Source organism: Diceros bicornis, chromosome 9, assembly GCF_020826845.1.
Source record: "Diceros bicornis minor isolate mBicDic1 chromosome 9, mDicBic1.mat.cur, whole genome shotgun sequence".
In the NCBI taxonomy this organism is placed as follows: domain Eukaryota; kingdom Metazoa; phylum Chordata; class Mammalia; order Perissodactyla; family Rhinocerotidae; genus Diceros; species Diceros bicornis.
This window is the reverse complement of record NC_080748.1, coordinates 5,371,250-5,384,962: the sequence shown is the minus strand read 5'-3', so window position 1 is coordinate 5,384,962 and position 13,713 is coordinate 5,371,250. Positions and strand designations below refer to the sequence as shown.

Genomic DNA, 13,713 nt, shown 5'->3' with positions numbered 1-13,713 from the left:
AGCTGGGATTTTGATAGGGATTGTGTTGAATCTGTAGATCAATTTGAGGAGTATTGCCGTGTTAATATTAAATGTTAAATTTTCCAGTCCATGAGCATGGATATCTTTCCATTTATTTAGATCTTTAATTTCTTTCAACACTATTTTATAGTTTTCAGAGTAGAAGTTTTGCACTTTTTTTGTTAAATTTATTCCTGAGTATTTTATTCTTTTTAATTCAGTTATAACTAGAATTTATTTTTAAATTATTTTCATATTGTTCATTGCTAATGTATAGAAATACAAATTCTGTATGTTGATCTTGTACCATGTAACCCTGTTGAACTTATTTATTAGCTCAAATATTATTTTTAGTGGATTTTTTTGGATTTTCTGTATATGTGATGTCATCTGCAAACCATTATTTTTTTGAAAGATTATTAAATTTACATTTTATATGTGCAGAAGATGATTTGTAAAAGTATCCTCCACCCAAGGCTTGAGTGGTGCAAAGTCTACGGCTCCTGGGATTTGATAGATGTTTAAATCACCCCCTGTCCTGGTGAAGGTGATTGCTCTGGCCATTCTATTCTGCCTGGTCTCACTCTCTTGAAAGAGACTACTGAGACGAAATCTACTTGCTTTTTTTCTGTTTTAGATCACTGCTGTCCAAAGAAAGTGTCCTAGTCCTATGATCCTCTGTCATACCATCATCCCCATTTAAAAATGGGATCTAAGATCCTAGACGGTCTGAAATCTGCCTCCCTCTCAACACTCTCTTCTGCTCTCTTTTTGTTAGAGCTGCACTCACAGACCAAGTTTCCTTCTGCCCTGGCACCTTTGCACATGGAGTTTCTCTGCCTGGATACCTTCTCCCCTTTGCCTAGTCACCTCCTAATTGTGCTTCAATTGTGTCCCCTAGATTAGGTCAGATTTCTTTTGCCATGGCTTCTCATATGCATGTTATATATGATTTTCTCCCATTTGGCTGACTTCTCAGTTGTAATTTTTTTATTTGTTAGCTTATTTGAGTAATGTCTGTTTACCCACTTGTTTGGGAGCTCAGAAAAGCATGGGTCATGGTTTTGTTCACTGTATTGCTAGCACCTTGTACAGTGTCTAGCATGTAGTAATAGATGCTTAACAAATATATACTATTTAATTATTGAGGTAAGGGGATTCAGAGGATTATCTCAGTTCTTGGATGTTTGTTTATGCTATTAAGATTGTTTAGCTGTTAGTTCACCTGGTGTCCATAAATGCTTAAGGGTTTTGGCAATGCTAATCATAAATGACAATATCATTTTGTAATAAGAATGTTTGGCAGGTATGTTTGGTATGTTGGCTTCAGTAGTAATTCTTTTTTTAGTTTGATTACACTGCCTTTTATTGGTATTCTATTTTTGTGTATCTGATTTGGTTTTGGTAAAAATTCTTTTTTAACTTAATCTGTTGGGGAAAGCTAACTGGATCATGGAATAGTAATGGAATACAGAAGCTTTCACTTAAATTAGGATTTCCACTAAAGCCAGCATTGCTATTTGGAGGCAAGCCTTGGAAAAACATTCAGGTGAGGTCAGTTCTCCTTTATTTCAAAGGACTTTTGATTCTTGGACTAAGTGCTATCTGTAAAACTAGGCTCATTGGTTCTGTGCTGTGCCAGAGAGAAAAATAGCAGTTTTTGTTGTTAGAAAAATTAGTAGTGACAGAGATTAAATATGTAAGAAGAAAAACTGGGCTTCCCCTTGCTTATAAAACTCTGTTTTACTAATGAGGTGGGATAAAAAGAATATAGGAAGATGGAGAAATTATTTATTACTTTTGTAAAATGTCTATTGTTGCTAAAAATCTTTCTATAATATTGTAAAGTACTATGCTTGTAATAGGCAATGCAAATGTTCAGACTCTCCATATTTGCTTGAGGATAATTTGTAGTTATTATATGACTCATTTAATTGTTTTTTTACTGTCAGTCACCACCACAAAATGATACCCTTACTGAAAGTTTTAGTAGATGAACAAGACTCATTTGCATATGTAAGGACCTGTAGTATTTCCAAAGATAACTTTTTCCCCTTCATGTTAAGAGGTATGTACTTACTGATAATACTGTTTGTTGTTCAAGATAGAAAACTTAGTAGGATTTATCCAGGGACAGTCGGTAGCAGGGAGTGATTAAGCTCTGTCCTCTGGCTCTGAGCCGAGTGTGTGTGTGTCTCTGGTCACGCAGTTATAGAGTAGGGCAGGTGGTACATTCATATGCCTTTGATTTCTCAGAAGTTGGTGAGCGTTCCCAGGCATAGAATTTTAGATCTAGGTAGGATCGTTGTGGGAGAGGAGGCTAGGGAACAGAGAGTTAATTCTTCACTGTTCTGTGGTTGAGTTTATATCTAGCAGTTGAATTTACATCTGGCTGCAGCTGATTTTCCAGGGGATTAAGATAGCGTTCAGTTTAGGAGACTGGTTAGGGCTTAGTACTTCAGAATTTGAACCCTTGCTGGAAACCTTGCTAAGAGGGAGTGGGCTTGTGTTTGGTACAATGACAGAAAAGTCATTGTACTGTAACTCCTGATTCTTGAATTTGGTGAAAACATGGGAAGGTGAAGTCAGATTAGATGTGGATGACAAATTTTTAAAAACACAAAGGATTATTAAAAGACTGAAAGCAACTCTATATGGCTATCTTATTGGTTAAATTTTACTTTATTTGGTTATAAATGAATTATTCTGATACAAAATATAAATTACCTGAGTTCAGTATTTATTTTAGAAAATTGTATAAAGCCATAGCCTCGGGAAATTCTTGATTTAAAATCTGATTTGAATTTTGGTAAATGATAGCTTATTTAACTGCTATCAATCTGTTGTGACCATTTGTCTCCTAAAATCTGACGGGAGTATAATACATGTAATAAATGATTAATTAGTAAATAATCACTTTATTGTCAGACATCTGTTGGTGATGTATTTGGATAAAAAAGATAAAGCAATATAATGTTTAGATATGACATGTTAAAGTAGTACTATAAACCAAAACTTTTGAAACTTAAAAAGGAAACTATTGTTTTACTGAAACTATTGTTATTAAAAGAAAGTATTGCTTTATTTAAACTTTAAATAATTTTTTTTCATAATTTTATTTATTGTTTTCCCCCAAAGCCCTAGTAGATAGTTGTATGTCATAGCTGCACATCCTTCTAGTTGCTGTATATGGGACGCAGCCTCAGCATGGCTGGAGAAGCGGTGCGTCAATGCGCGCCCGGGATCCGAACCTGGGCCGCCAGCATTGGAGTGTACACACTTGACCGCTAAGCCATGGGGCCGGCCCCTAAATCATTTTTTAAAATATTATCTTAATAATAGAAGTGCTAGATTTCTGAATTTTAGTGGTAGTCTTTTGTTTTTTTTAAAGTATTCTACATTAAGAATTATTTGGGGTAGACGTGGTATTTCTGAGTCTCTTGTATGTACATGCAGAAATAGTCAGTTAATTGGTAATACCAAGTTAAAAATTGAATTACCCTAATTCTTTACATTATTTTGAATGTACAGATATGGTCCAGATCTGTATATGACTATTCTATTCACATTGTGATATGCTTCTAACTAGTTTTTTAAATTGAAAAGTAATATGTGTACATTTATAACAACAATATTTCAGGTAATACAGAAGGGTTCTCATAGACTCCAGAGACAACAACTTAACAGTTTCACAGTATAATCTGCTAACTACAACATATATTTCTTGTCAGGATAGCATTATTCTTGAAAATTTGTTCCATTCATTATTATACTGTTCTTTTTGTTTTTATGTTTAACTTTTTATTAAAATGCTGTTGGGGATGATCCCATGTTCTTTTAGTAGAGAGATTATTTGTAATTAAGTTATGTGACTGTGTCTTATTGTACAAACTGGAGTATGTGTGCATTTTTATTATGAAAAAGGATATTGTTAGTGGTAGTGGTAGGCTGACTGATAAAGAGAAGGTAGTTAAGTTTGCAGTGTTGTGGATTAATTCTTCAAAGAACAATAAGCATAACCTCTTTGAGAAGTGTGTTACAAACGAGCTTTCGTAATAGAAGGCAATTATCATGCCAGAGATAAAAATCCTTTCCAGGTTTGGAGTTGGAACTCACATGGAACTTTAAAATAATGTTGGGGAAAAGTATTTTCTGGTAGATATCACATATTAAACTCACAGGTCTTCATGTGCTGTTGGCAACATGTAAGGAATTCAAATCTTAAAAATACGCTGGCTGTCGGCTTTTAAAGGAAATTTGGCCATACAGACTGAGTACTAGGGACGGTATGTTTAAAACCGACCAAGATCAAGAGAGGCTAAAACCAGAATTTAGAAAAAAAAAATTTGAGCATTATTTTGTGCCTGGTGTTTAGGTGAGCAATTGCAATTAATTCCATTTCATATCTGGAAAAAACCCTCTCTTATACTTATGTCTCTTCCATTTCCTCTTTTTTTTTTTTGGTGAGGAAAGTTGGCCCTGAGCTAACATCTGTACCAATCTTCCTCCATTTTGTATGTGAGTCACCACCCTTGATGAATGGTGTAGGTCCATGCCCAGGATCCAAACCCTCGAACTTGGGCCGCCGAAGCAAAGCATGCCAAACTTAACCACTAGGTCACCGGGTTGGCCCCTCCATTTCCTCTTAATATAAATAATTGATATCTACAAATATTTATGGAGCATACATGTTTTATACTTAAAAAAGATAGAAAAGAGAGGCTGGCCCAGTGGCGTAGTGGTTAAGTTCGCGTGCTCCACTTCAGCAGCCCGGGGTTTGCAAGTTCGGATCCCAGGCACAGACCCACGTGCTGCTCATCAAGCCATGCTGTGGCGGCGTCCGACATACAAAATAGAGGAAGATGGGTACAGTTGTTAGCTCAGAGACAATCTTCCTCACCAAAAAAAAAAAAAGAGGATTAAACAAATATGTTAGTTTAGGTTTAGTTTCCTTTTGTAATATTTATTAATCTTTGAAGTTATCTCCTCCCACTTACTAAAGAACACAGACAAACCCTTGCTGTATTATAACTGACAGGCTTAATTAGAATGCAGGAGATTCTTTTCATTCCCTTAGAATGAAATTTTTGTATTTCCAAGAATAGCAAAATCCGTAAATATTACTCCCTTTACTTCTGCCACCAATATTCTTCCTCTGTGCTTGAACTTTTAGGTTTTAACTTTCTCTTGCAGTTATCAGCCCCTGAAATATTTGCCTCTTTTACTCTGAGAGAGCAGCATGCATTTGCTAGCTGCCTGGTGGCTATGTTAATGAGAAAAGTGACAAATGGTCTGCTTTGAGACCAACTATTTTATTCTAGTTATGTGAATCCATCTCATATCCCACCTAATCTAAAAATAAAATCATGACCCCTTTTGTAACCATATAAAGTATTAATAAATTCTGTTATTTTCCTAGTTAAAAGTGTGTAGTAATTATACACTTATATTTTGTTTGTTAGATTTGGATATCCAACAAATGAACAATTTATTATCATTTTAATATCATATTTCAAACTCCCAAAAAAGTGGAACTAGATTGTTATAATTTCTTTGTGCGTCTTTGCTTAACACAATGTTCAATATAAGTAGTTAATAAATACTTTTCATCACTGAACAATTTACATACCAAAAAATTGCCTTTTAATTAATAAAATGGGACATTGAAAATTAAGGGACTAAAACTGGAAAAGAATAAAGGGAATATTTTTTATGAAGTACAAAGAATTTACTGCCTTACTCGGATGCTTTATTTCCTATTCACAATTCTCCTTTTTTTATGCCCTAACCTTTTATTGTGAAATATTTCAAAGATACGCAAAAACAGAATACCCAGCTTCAGCAGCTCTAAGTTCTTGTTTCGTCTACACTCTCCCATCCCAGGTTATTGTGAAGCAAATCCTAGACATCAGATAATTTCAGCCACAGGTATTTCAGTTTGTTTCTCTAAAAGATAATCAAGCCTTCATTTTTAGACAACCTGTAAAAAGATCTCATATTCGCTCAGTGTATTATATTCTGAGTGAAGAGCACCAAGACCAAAATAGGTACCTAGTGAGAAAATGAAATCTTTTAAGAAACTATTGACTTACCAATAACTCAGTATCTATGAGCTGATTTTTTCTTTCTTTCTAAAATTCAGGCTTTCTTTATTTGGAGTTCCAGCAGTTCCTTTCTTTTGGCTTTTGATTTTTCCTCTGCATCCCCACAAGGGGGCAGATAAAGGAAGAGAAAAGTGAAATTTAAATGAACCTTATTTGAGTTTCACTTTCATTCATCAATCAAATAGAGTTGAAGCACGTTTTTGGAGTGATTTTTCAGAAATAAGCAGTGACTTCTCTTCTGCAATAACTTGCAGTGCCCTTCCTCGCTCTTCAGAGACAAAATAATATTAGATACTTAAAACAGGGGTTAAGCAATAATCTTTAAAAAATGGTTTCTGAAGCATTGTTACAGCCTTTAATTTTCTCTGCTGATGATTTGGGCTTTAATGAAAATATAGCATTTGAACTTATATCTGATTTTTGCAAGCTATAGTTTAGGAAACTGTTGTTGAAATTTCTCATTGAATGATGAGGACGTTGCCTAGTTGATGTATTTTAGTGGGCATTTGATTAGCAATGGAAGGGGCATAACTACTGTTTTTATGCCCAAATGGCTTTCCCATTTCCTAAAAATCTCAGTTACTATGTCAGTGTTATTGAGTGCATTATGTTCATTAACACCTACAGATATATTATGGTTACTTTATGTATGTCAGAGACAGTATTCTATTTGAAACATGTTTGATATTGAACACCATTTTTTAGTCTGTGGACATTTTAAATGAGCATCTATAGAGTTTCATGTAAATTAATTATTTCTTTGTGGTGAAACTGGTATTTGGATACTCTGATGTGTGGGAGTTTTTCTTCTTCAATGTGATGTATGTTTGCTTTTCTTATTCTTTTTTGTTTCCCAGTGAATATACTTCTTTTAGGAAAATGCTGTTTTTCCAAATAGACTATATGAGACTCACATTTTGTATATGTGGTTTTAGTTGTTATAAGATATTGGGGGGAAATAATGGGATAAACATGCAGAAATTGATTCTTCTTTTTTTGTATATATTTTGGCATCTGTTTTGCATTACTGTTTTTCCTTCTGTTGCCACCGTTAAGATCTCTGATTATCTAAGTTTCTATATCCCTGCAGCATGACATATAATGAAACTGTTTATCTTACATTCCTGTAGCATTCTTTTTATCAGCACTTAATGCCTTTTATTCCTTAGCTTCATGCGTGAATTATGTAGCATATGTGAAGAGGCTTAAACTGTTTCCATTACATTCTTTCTGGATGGCTCCTGTTATATTTAGGATATACTTATACTTTAGACAAAGTAAGAATGTTATTGTTGTTGACCTTGACAGCAGATAACTGGGCAGACATTATATAGCGATGTTTGAATCCTCACAAAATGTGCTGTTAAAGCCAACAGAGTCCTGGCGGGATACTCTTCTGGACAGCAGAGTTATGGAGCTTTTCTTTACAGTAAGTCTTACTTTTCATGTCTGGTAGTAAAAGGCCATGGAAAAGTGCCACTGAAAAGAGTACATGCTTTTCTATTTTTCTTCAGTAGAACAAGACAGATTGCTTTTCTCCTCTAAAGCCTTCTCTTCTAATCAATATATCTGCTTAAACAGAAGTTATGTAGAAATATTCTTGTTAATTTATAAAAATGTTATATAATTATGAAGGATTTAATATCCTAGAGCTAAAGTTCTGAAACTTCTTGGTCTCAGGCTCCCTTTACACTCTTAAAAATTATTGAAGACCCCAAAGAGCTTTTGTTTATGTGTTATAGCTATTAAGATTTACCATATTAAAAATTCAAACTGAGAACTTTAAAAAATAATTTATTAGTTCATTTAAAAATAGCAATACCAAACCATTATATATTAACAAATAACATTTTAATAAAAAGTAGCTATATTTTTGATAACAAAAAAAAGCTTAGTGAGAAGAGTGTCGTTGTTTTACATTTTTGCAAATCTCTCTAATGTCAGGCGTAATAGAAGACAGCCAGATTCTCATATCTGCCTCTGCGTTTGATCGGTTGCAGTATTACACATCATGTAGCCTTGGAGATACTCCACTGTGTACTTGTGTGGCAATAAGAATGGAAAAGACAAATACTGTCTTAGTATTATTATGAAAATAGTTTTGCCCTTACAGACAACCTGACAGGGTCGTGGGAACCTCTAGAGATCCCTGGACCACACTTTGAGAGCTGCTCCTCTAGAGTAGTGCACTTTTTATGTACTAGTTATCAGTCAAGTGTTAAGTTAGTTTTATTGAATAGCAGTTTATTTCCACTATAACTTTAAATAGTCCTTTTTATTATTTGCTAAATATCAAGAAGTAAGCAATATGTTCCTATGTTTGCCTGTGGGAATCCATGATATAATGATCAAAAGCTGGGGAAAAAATACATACTATATATATGTTGGGGGGGGGTGTGTGTGTGTTAGATGCTGAGTTGCCATTATAGGGCAAGCATACAAGTAAGTTAGATATAATGACTGGGGCAAAAATACAGGTAAAAACCAATTAAAGAGAAAAAAAGAAAGCTGTTTTGCTTAATCCCAACCGTTAATTATAGTTTCTTACCTTTTCATTTGTTTTAAAAAATTGACTTTTTTAAACCATTTTCGCACCACTGACATGTTGTTATAGAAAATACGTAGAACAAGGTTATTTACCTGTGAGTATACATAAAGATGTTTTCTCTAGAAATGCTCAGGCAGAGCATTACCTTGCATTTGCGTAATTCAGAGAAATGATGACTAACAACACTATCAGTGTCAAAGAGATAATTATAGGTAAATTTTAAAATTCTGTTGCCTGCCTCATCTGACAGAAATTGTTTTGATTTGTATCCAAGTTCAACTCTCTGCATTATTCATTTGACTGAAAGTAGATCCCATTCCAGCAGTTTTTGAAAAGGTGAAAAACTTGCTGGCAGTACTGGAAACAACTACTCCAAATCTGAACAGCTGTCTAGACAAACTAGACAGCTGCTCCTGTCAGCTGTGGACTGCCACAAGCAGATAACTTTTGAATTTGAAAGTTAACCCTTTTTCACTTCGTTATTTTAACAGTTTTGTGTCTGTGGCCTGTTATTTTCATTTAAGCAGTTTATAAACAATTTTAATTTTGTTATTTGTTACAAAAATGGCAGTAGCTCATCTTTTTATGTCATTCAGTTTTTGTTCAATTTATTTTCAGTTATGTGAGTTCATTTCCTAATTTAAAGCAGTTTCCCACTGGATATCACTGTTTCTATAAATTTGCATCAATAAACATAAATAGACATAAATTGCATGAAATCAAGACTTGAAATCTGTTGATCATATCTGAATTTAGGAATATATTAGGTTGCATTCTGCCCCTCAGAAGTTTACGAACTTCTCAATTTTTCTTTCTCTCATTAGATGTTGGAAAAATCACTCTCCTTAGTTTTCCCTTCTACCTTTTTAACAAATTCTTTCTGATCTTGTTTACGGTCTCTTCTTTCTCTGCTTTTGCATAAAATACTGGTGTTGCTATCTTAGTTCTCAACTCTGCTTACTGTATACACTTTCCTGGGGCTATCTCTCCTACACGTAGGCCCTCAAGCACCACTTCTACACACTGATGACTCCTAAATCTATATTCAGCACAGGCTTCTCCAGAGTTCCAGAGTCTTATAATCCAAGCACTTACTGGATGTTTTAATTTGGATGGCCCACAGACATCTCCGATTCAACATGGTCCAATAGAGTTTATCATCTTACTTACTTGCTTCTCTTTATTCCATGTCTTACTTCAGCAATCACCTCCCTGGGTGTTCTGCTAGACTTTGGTTTTCCTAATCCCTTTGCTTCTTTCCCTATTCAGGTCATCAGTTCAGTTTTTAATTTGTGTAATATAATTCAGATATGGTAGAACGCTTTGTAATGCTGACATTGGAAGAAGGGCGAAAATCTATATTATATAAGAATTAATCATTGATTTATCATGAGTTTTATGTGATTCATATTTCAGAGAACATAAATTAAGTTTGAACAGTACAGGCAGGCTCTGCAGTTTCTTATTTTATTTTATCACATAGTCAATATTTGCTGTTTCTTTGAAGGTATTCTTTCTTTTCATTCTTCACTTTCTAGACTAGGTACAAGCAACCATTTGGCTCTACGATAGAAAAGAAACCCTCTGTTGTCCTAGATTGCGCTGTATCCATTGATAGAATGTTTCCTTGGATATTATGTTTGACTGTTGATTAGATTAAAGGCACAATGGCAGAAATTGTTACAGTTTTCAGATAAGGAAGTTAAGAATGAGCTTTGTTCAAAAGTTCATGAATTAGACAGTGTGGATATATGAATTTGTATATTGTACTTTTAATTTACTATATAAAACTTAAAATATAGTAGAATATATTTTGAAAAACATTTGTGTTGTTCTAGACCAGGGGTTGGCAAACTTTCTGTAAAGGCCAGGTGTTGAATATTAAGCTTTGCAGGTCATAGGTGCTCTGAGACTACTATTCAGCTCTGCCATTGTAGTACAGAAGCAGCTGTAGATGATACCTCAACAAACAAGTGTGGCAGTGTTCCAGTAAAACTTTATTGACAGTCGTTAAAATGTGAATTTTGTATAATTTTTGCATGTCTTGAAATATTATTGTTTGATTTTGTTTTTCCCAACCACATAAAAACGTAAAAACCATTCTTACCTCACAGGCCATACAAAAACAGGCAGGAAGCCAGATTTGGCCTGTGGGCCGTGGTTTGCCAACTCCTGTTCTAGACCAAAGAGGATAACTTATTTTAAGCATGTCAGTAGATAAATTAACTTTGTAACTTTTACTGAATTTTTAATATTTTAAATTTCTTAGAACCTTAAGAAGTTCAGGGATTAAAGATTAATGGAATCAGTTAGTGAATAAGGATTTGTTGAGTGTCTGTTCGCTGTGTCCCAACACTGTCCCAGTGAATATTTAAGAGAAACCTTCTAACTTCAAGTAATTTATAAATGATTGTAGAGTCGGTGAACATAACCTGAAACAAATAGAGAATAAGTGTTTAATATGGTGTGCCATTCAGAAAGCAGAAAGATTGGTGTAGGAAAAGAAGGGCTGGAGAAGTCAAATACTTGTACAAAGTGAAAAATGGTCAGTAAATGTGGTGGTGGATTAAGATAAATAATTATCTATGATTTCTTTACTAAATATATTTTTCTTATTCTAATTATGTCAGGTCACAGAAATGAACCATCTTTAAAATCTGAGAATATTAATTAATAACACTGTAAAATTAGGGAGCAATATTTTGGGAGCATTTCCTTCATACATAACACTGTATACCAGGTGTTTCACATCAGTATTGCATCATTGAAATAAAAGCTGGATGAGCTTGAAAGTGGATTTAAATAAAAGTTTTATTTAAAAAATTTTAGTATTTATTAATAATGATGTAGGATAAAATGAGAATCAAACAAATTGTAGGCCATCTCAGAGTTAATGAAAGAGTGCTTATGTATTGGTTGAATGAATGAGTGTCTGGGGATTGACAGGTATATTGGTTTTCTAAGTGTGCAACTGTTTACTTCCACTAAAGTAGCATCTATATACTGTTGACTGAACTTGTCTGCTAACTTTAGCAAGAAGCTGTAGCTAGGCATAGTTAACATAATACAGATGACTGTCGTTGTTGCTGTTTTTAGAAGAAGCAGTACGTCTGACTGGCTGGCATCTGTTTCTCTCTTTGTCATAACATGCTGGAGACAGTTCAATTTTCAAATTGTAGGTAGCCCTCAGTGAAAAATTAATTGATATGTTTAAAATCACGTCCTATGATGTAAAGTGGACTGAGGGACAATTTTCAAATTTAGTTTAATTCAGCAATTAATTTTCTAGAAATAACCAGCTACAGTGAATTTTTCTCTTACCTCATTCGGCATGATAGACACGTGACCCTTACAAAAGAAGAATTTATTTTTATGGATTAGTAATTCTTTCTAACAGGTACATCGAAAAATCAGAGAAGATTCAGATATGGCACAAGATTCTCTGCAGTGCCTTGCCCAGTTAGCTTCTCTTCATGGACCCATCTTCCCTGATGAAGGATCACAAGTTGATTATCTAGCACACTTCATTGAGGGATTACTGAATACTATCAATGGGTAGGTATACTTGCCCTTTATAACTGAAAAAGGAACTTTCAGTTTTTTCTTTAACAGTGGAAGAAAAAAAAAACTAGTGCTTTTTTTCCTTTTTATATTTTGAAGTATAGTTATATGGGTAATTTGAAATTAATACACAGACATGCCTTTTAAAAATGAATAGGTGATAATATTTGCATGCATGCAAATATTGTGACTTTTCTTCTACTACCACTTAATAATGCTCATTACTTGATTTGTAGAATTGAAATAGAAGATTCTGAAGCTGTGGGAATCTCCAGCATTATCAGCAACCTGATAACTGTGTTCCCTCGAAATGTTTTAACTGCCATTCCAAATGAACTTTTCTCCTCCTTTGTTAACTGCCTCACACACCTCACTTGTTCTTTTGGGCGAAGTGCTGCACTAGAAGAAGTGGTGAGTGACTATTCTAAAATAAATCGCGTCCATTTTTCAAAGGAAATTTGCTATGCCTTTGGTACATTTCTCATGATAAGTAATTATTTTAAGTGAGTGCTAGCTATTGTTAAAATTGCATTTTTGTTTATATGTGCAGATTATTTGACAATCTGTGTGGGGGATCATGACCTTTAAAATATTGTGGATTAAAATAACTTTAGTAGAGTAAATTTATTGGTCTCAAGATTTTAACTTTGACATAATTTAGTACTTGAATGTGGGAAATGGAATGAAATATTTATATTAAGAATTATGTTGAAAGCCCATATTAACAATAAAAACTTTAAGTTTAAAGGATGCTGCTAACTTTGTGGTATGATTGTGATTATGTATAATTTTATATATTTTCTGAGAATTTAAAAATTTTGGACTTATCTGGAAATTAAATACATATAATTTGGTTCTAGTTGTAACCATGCTTACTTTGATTAGACTGTGCTCTTTAATTATTTTTGGTACCATGGTTTAATAGTATATCTTGGTAGAATTTAATTTACATTAAAATTAAGACCAATAACAGTACTAAAGATTTTTTTGTACAAATTTTCAAATGCATATTTTCCTAATTTTATATTTAGTTTAGAAACATGTACTAAAACTCCTTGACACCACAGCTGCGTTTGTAACAGTTACTATGAATAACTACATTAATCGTGGGAAATAATTGATTTTTTCCTACAAAGTGGTTATTAAATTGTTGAAACTAAATTTTCTTTTTATGAATCAAAATGTGGATCTTTTTCAAAGATTGTAAGGGCAAAAGAATGTTTGTAGATATCTGTTAGAATTTCATGTTAAATCCTAACTGAGTTGTTTTATTGGGTGTCTGGCAGCATGTGTGTGAGTTTTGCGTATCCCTTCAGAGGTGTTCAGAGGATAAAGAACTTGGGAATGATTGTGTTTATGTAGCTGGGTACTTGAGTGGTTTGATGAGGAAAGGGACCAGGTCAGGCAGATGTTTATGTGTTGCAAAAAATATAGGTAGTAGAGGAATAGAAGTTTAAAGGTATAATATGTGAGATATGAATTTCTCAGGGGGAAATTATG

The 13,713-nt window shown here is 33.7% G+C and overlaps 1 protein-coding gene across 3 annotated transcripts in view; it reads left to right on the top strand.

Moving 5' to 3' along the window:
* The window catches only part of XPO4 (exportin 4), a 127,027-nt gene that overhangs the window by 71,863 nt on the left and 41,451 nt on the right, over nt 1-13,713 (top strand). For all 3 annotated transcript variants that reach the window (XM_058547827.1, XM_058547826.1, XM_058547824.1), the window contains exons 7-9: nt 7,421-7,533; nt 12,050-12,207; nt 12,450-12,624. In XM_058547827.1, the coding sequence (XP_058403810.1) occupies nt 7,421-7,533; nt 12,050-12,207; nt 12,450-12,624 (446 nt within the window). The remainder of the gene's footprint in view (nt 1-7,420; nt 7,534-12,049; nt 12,208-12,449; nt 12,625-13,713) is intronic.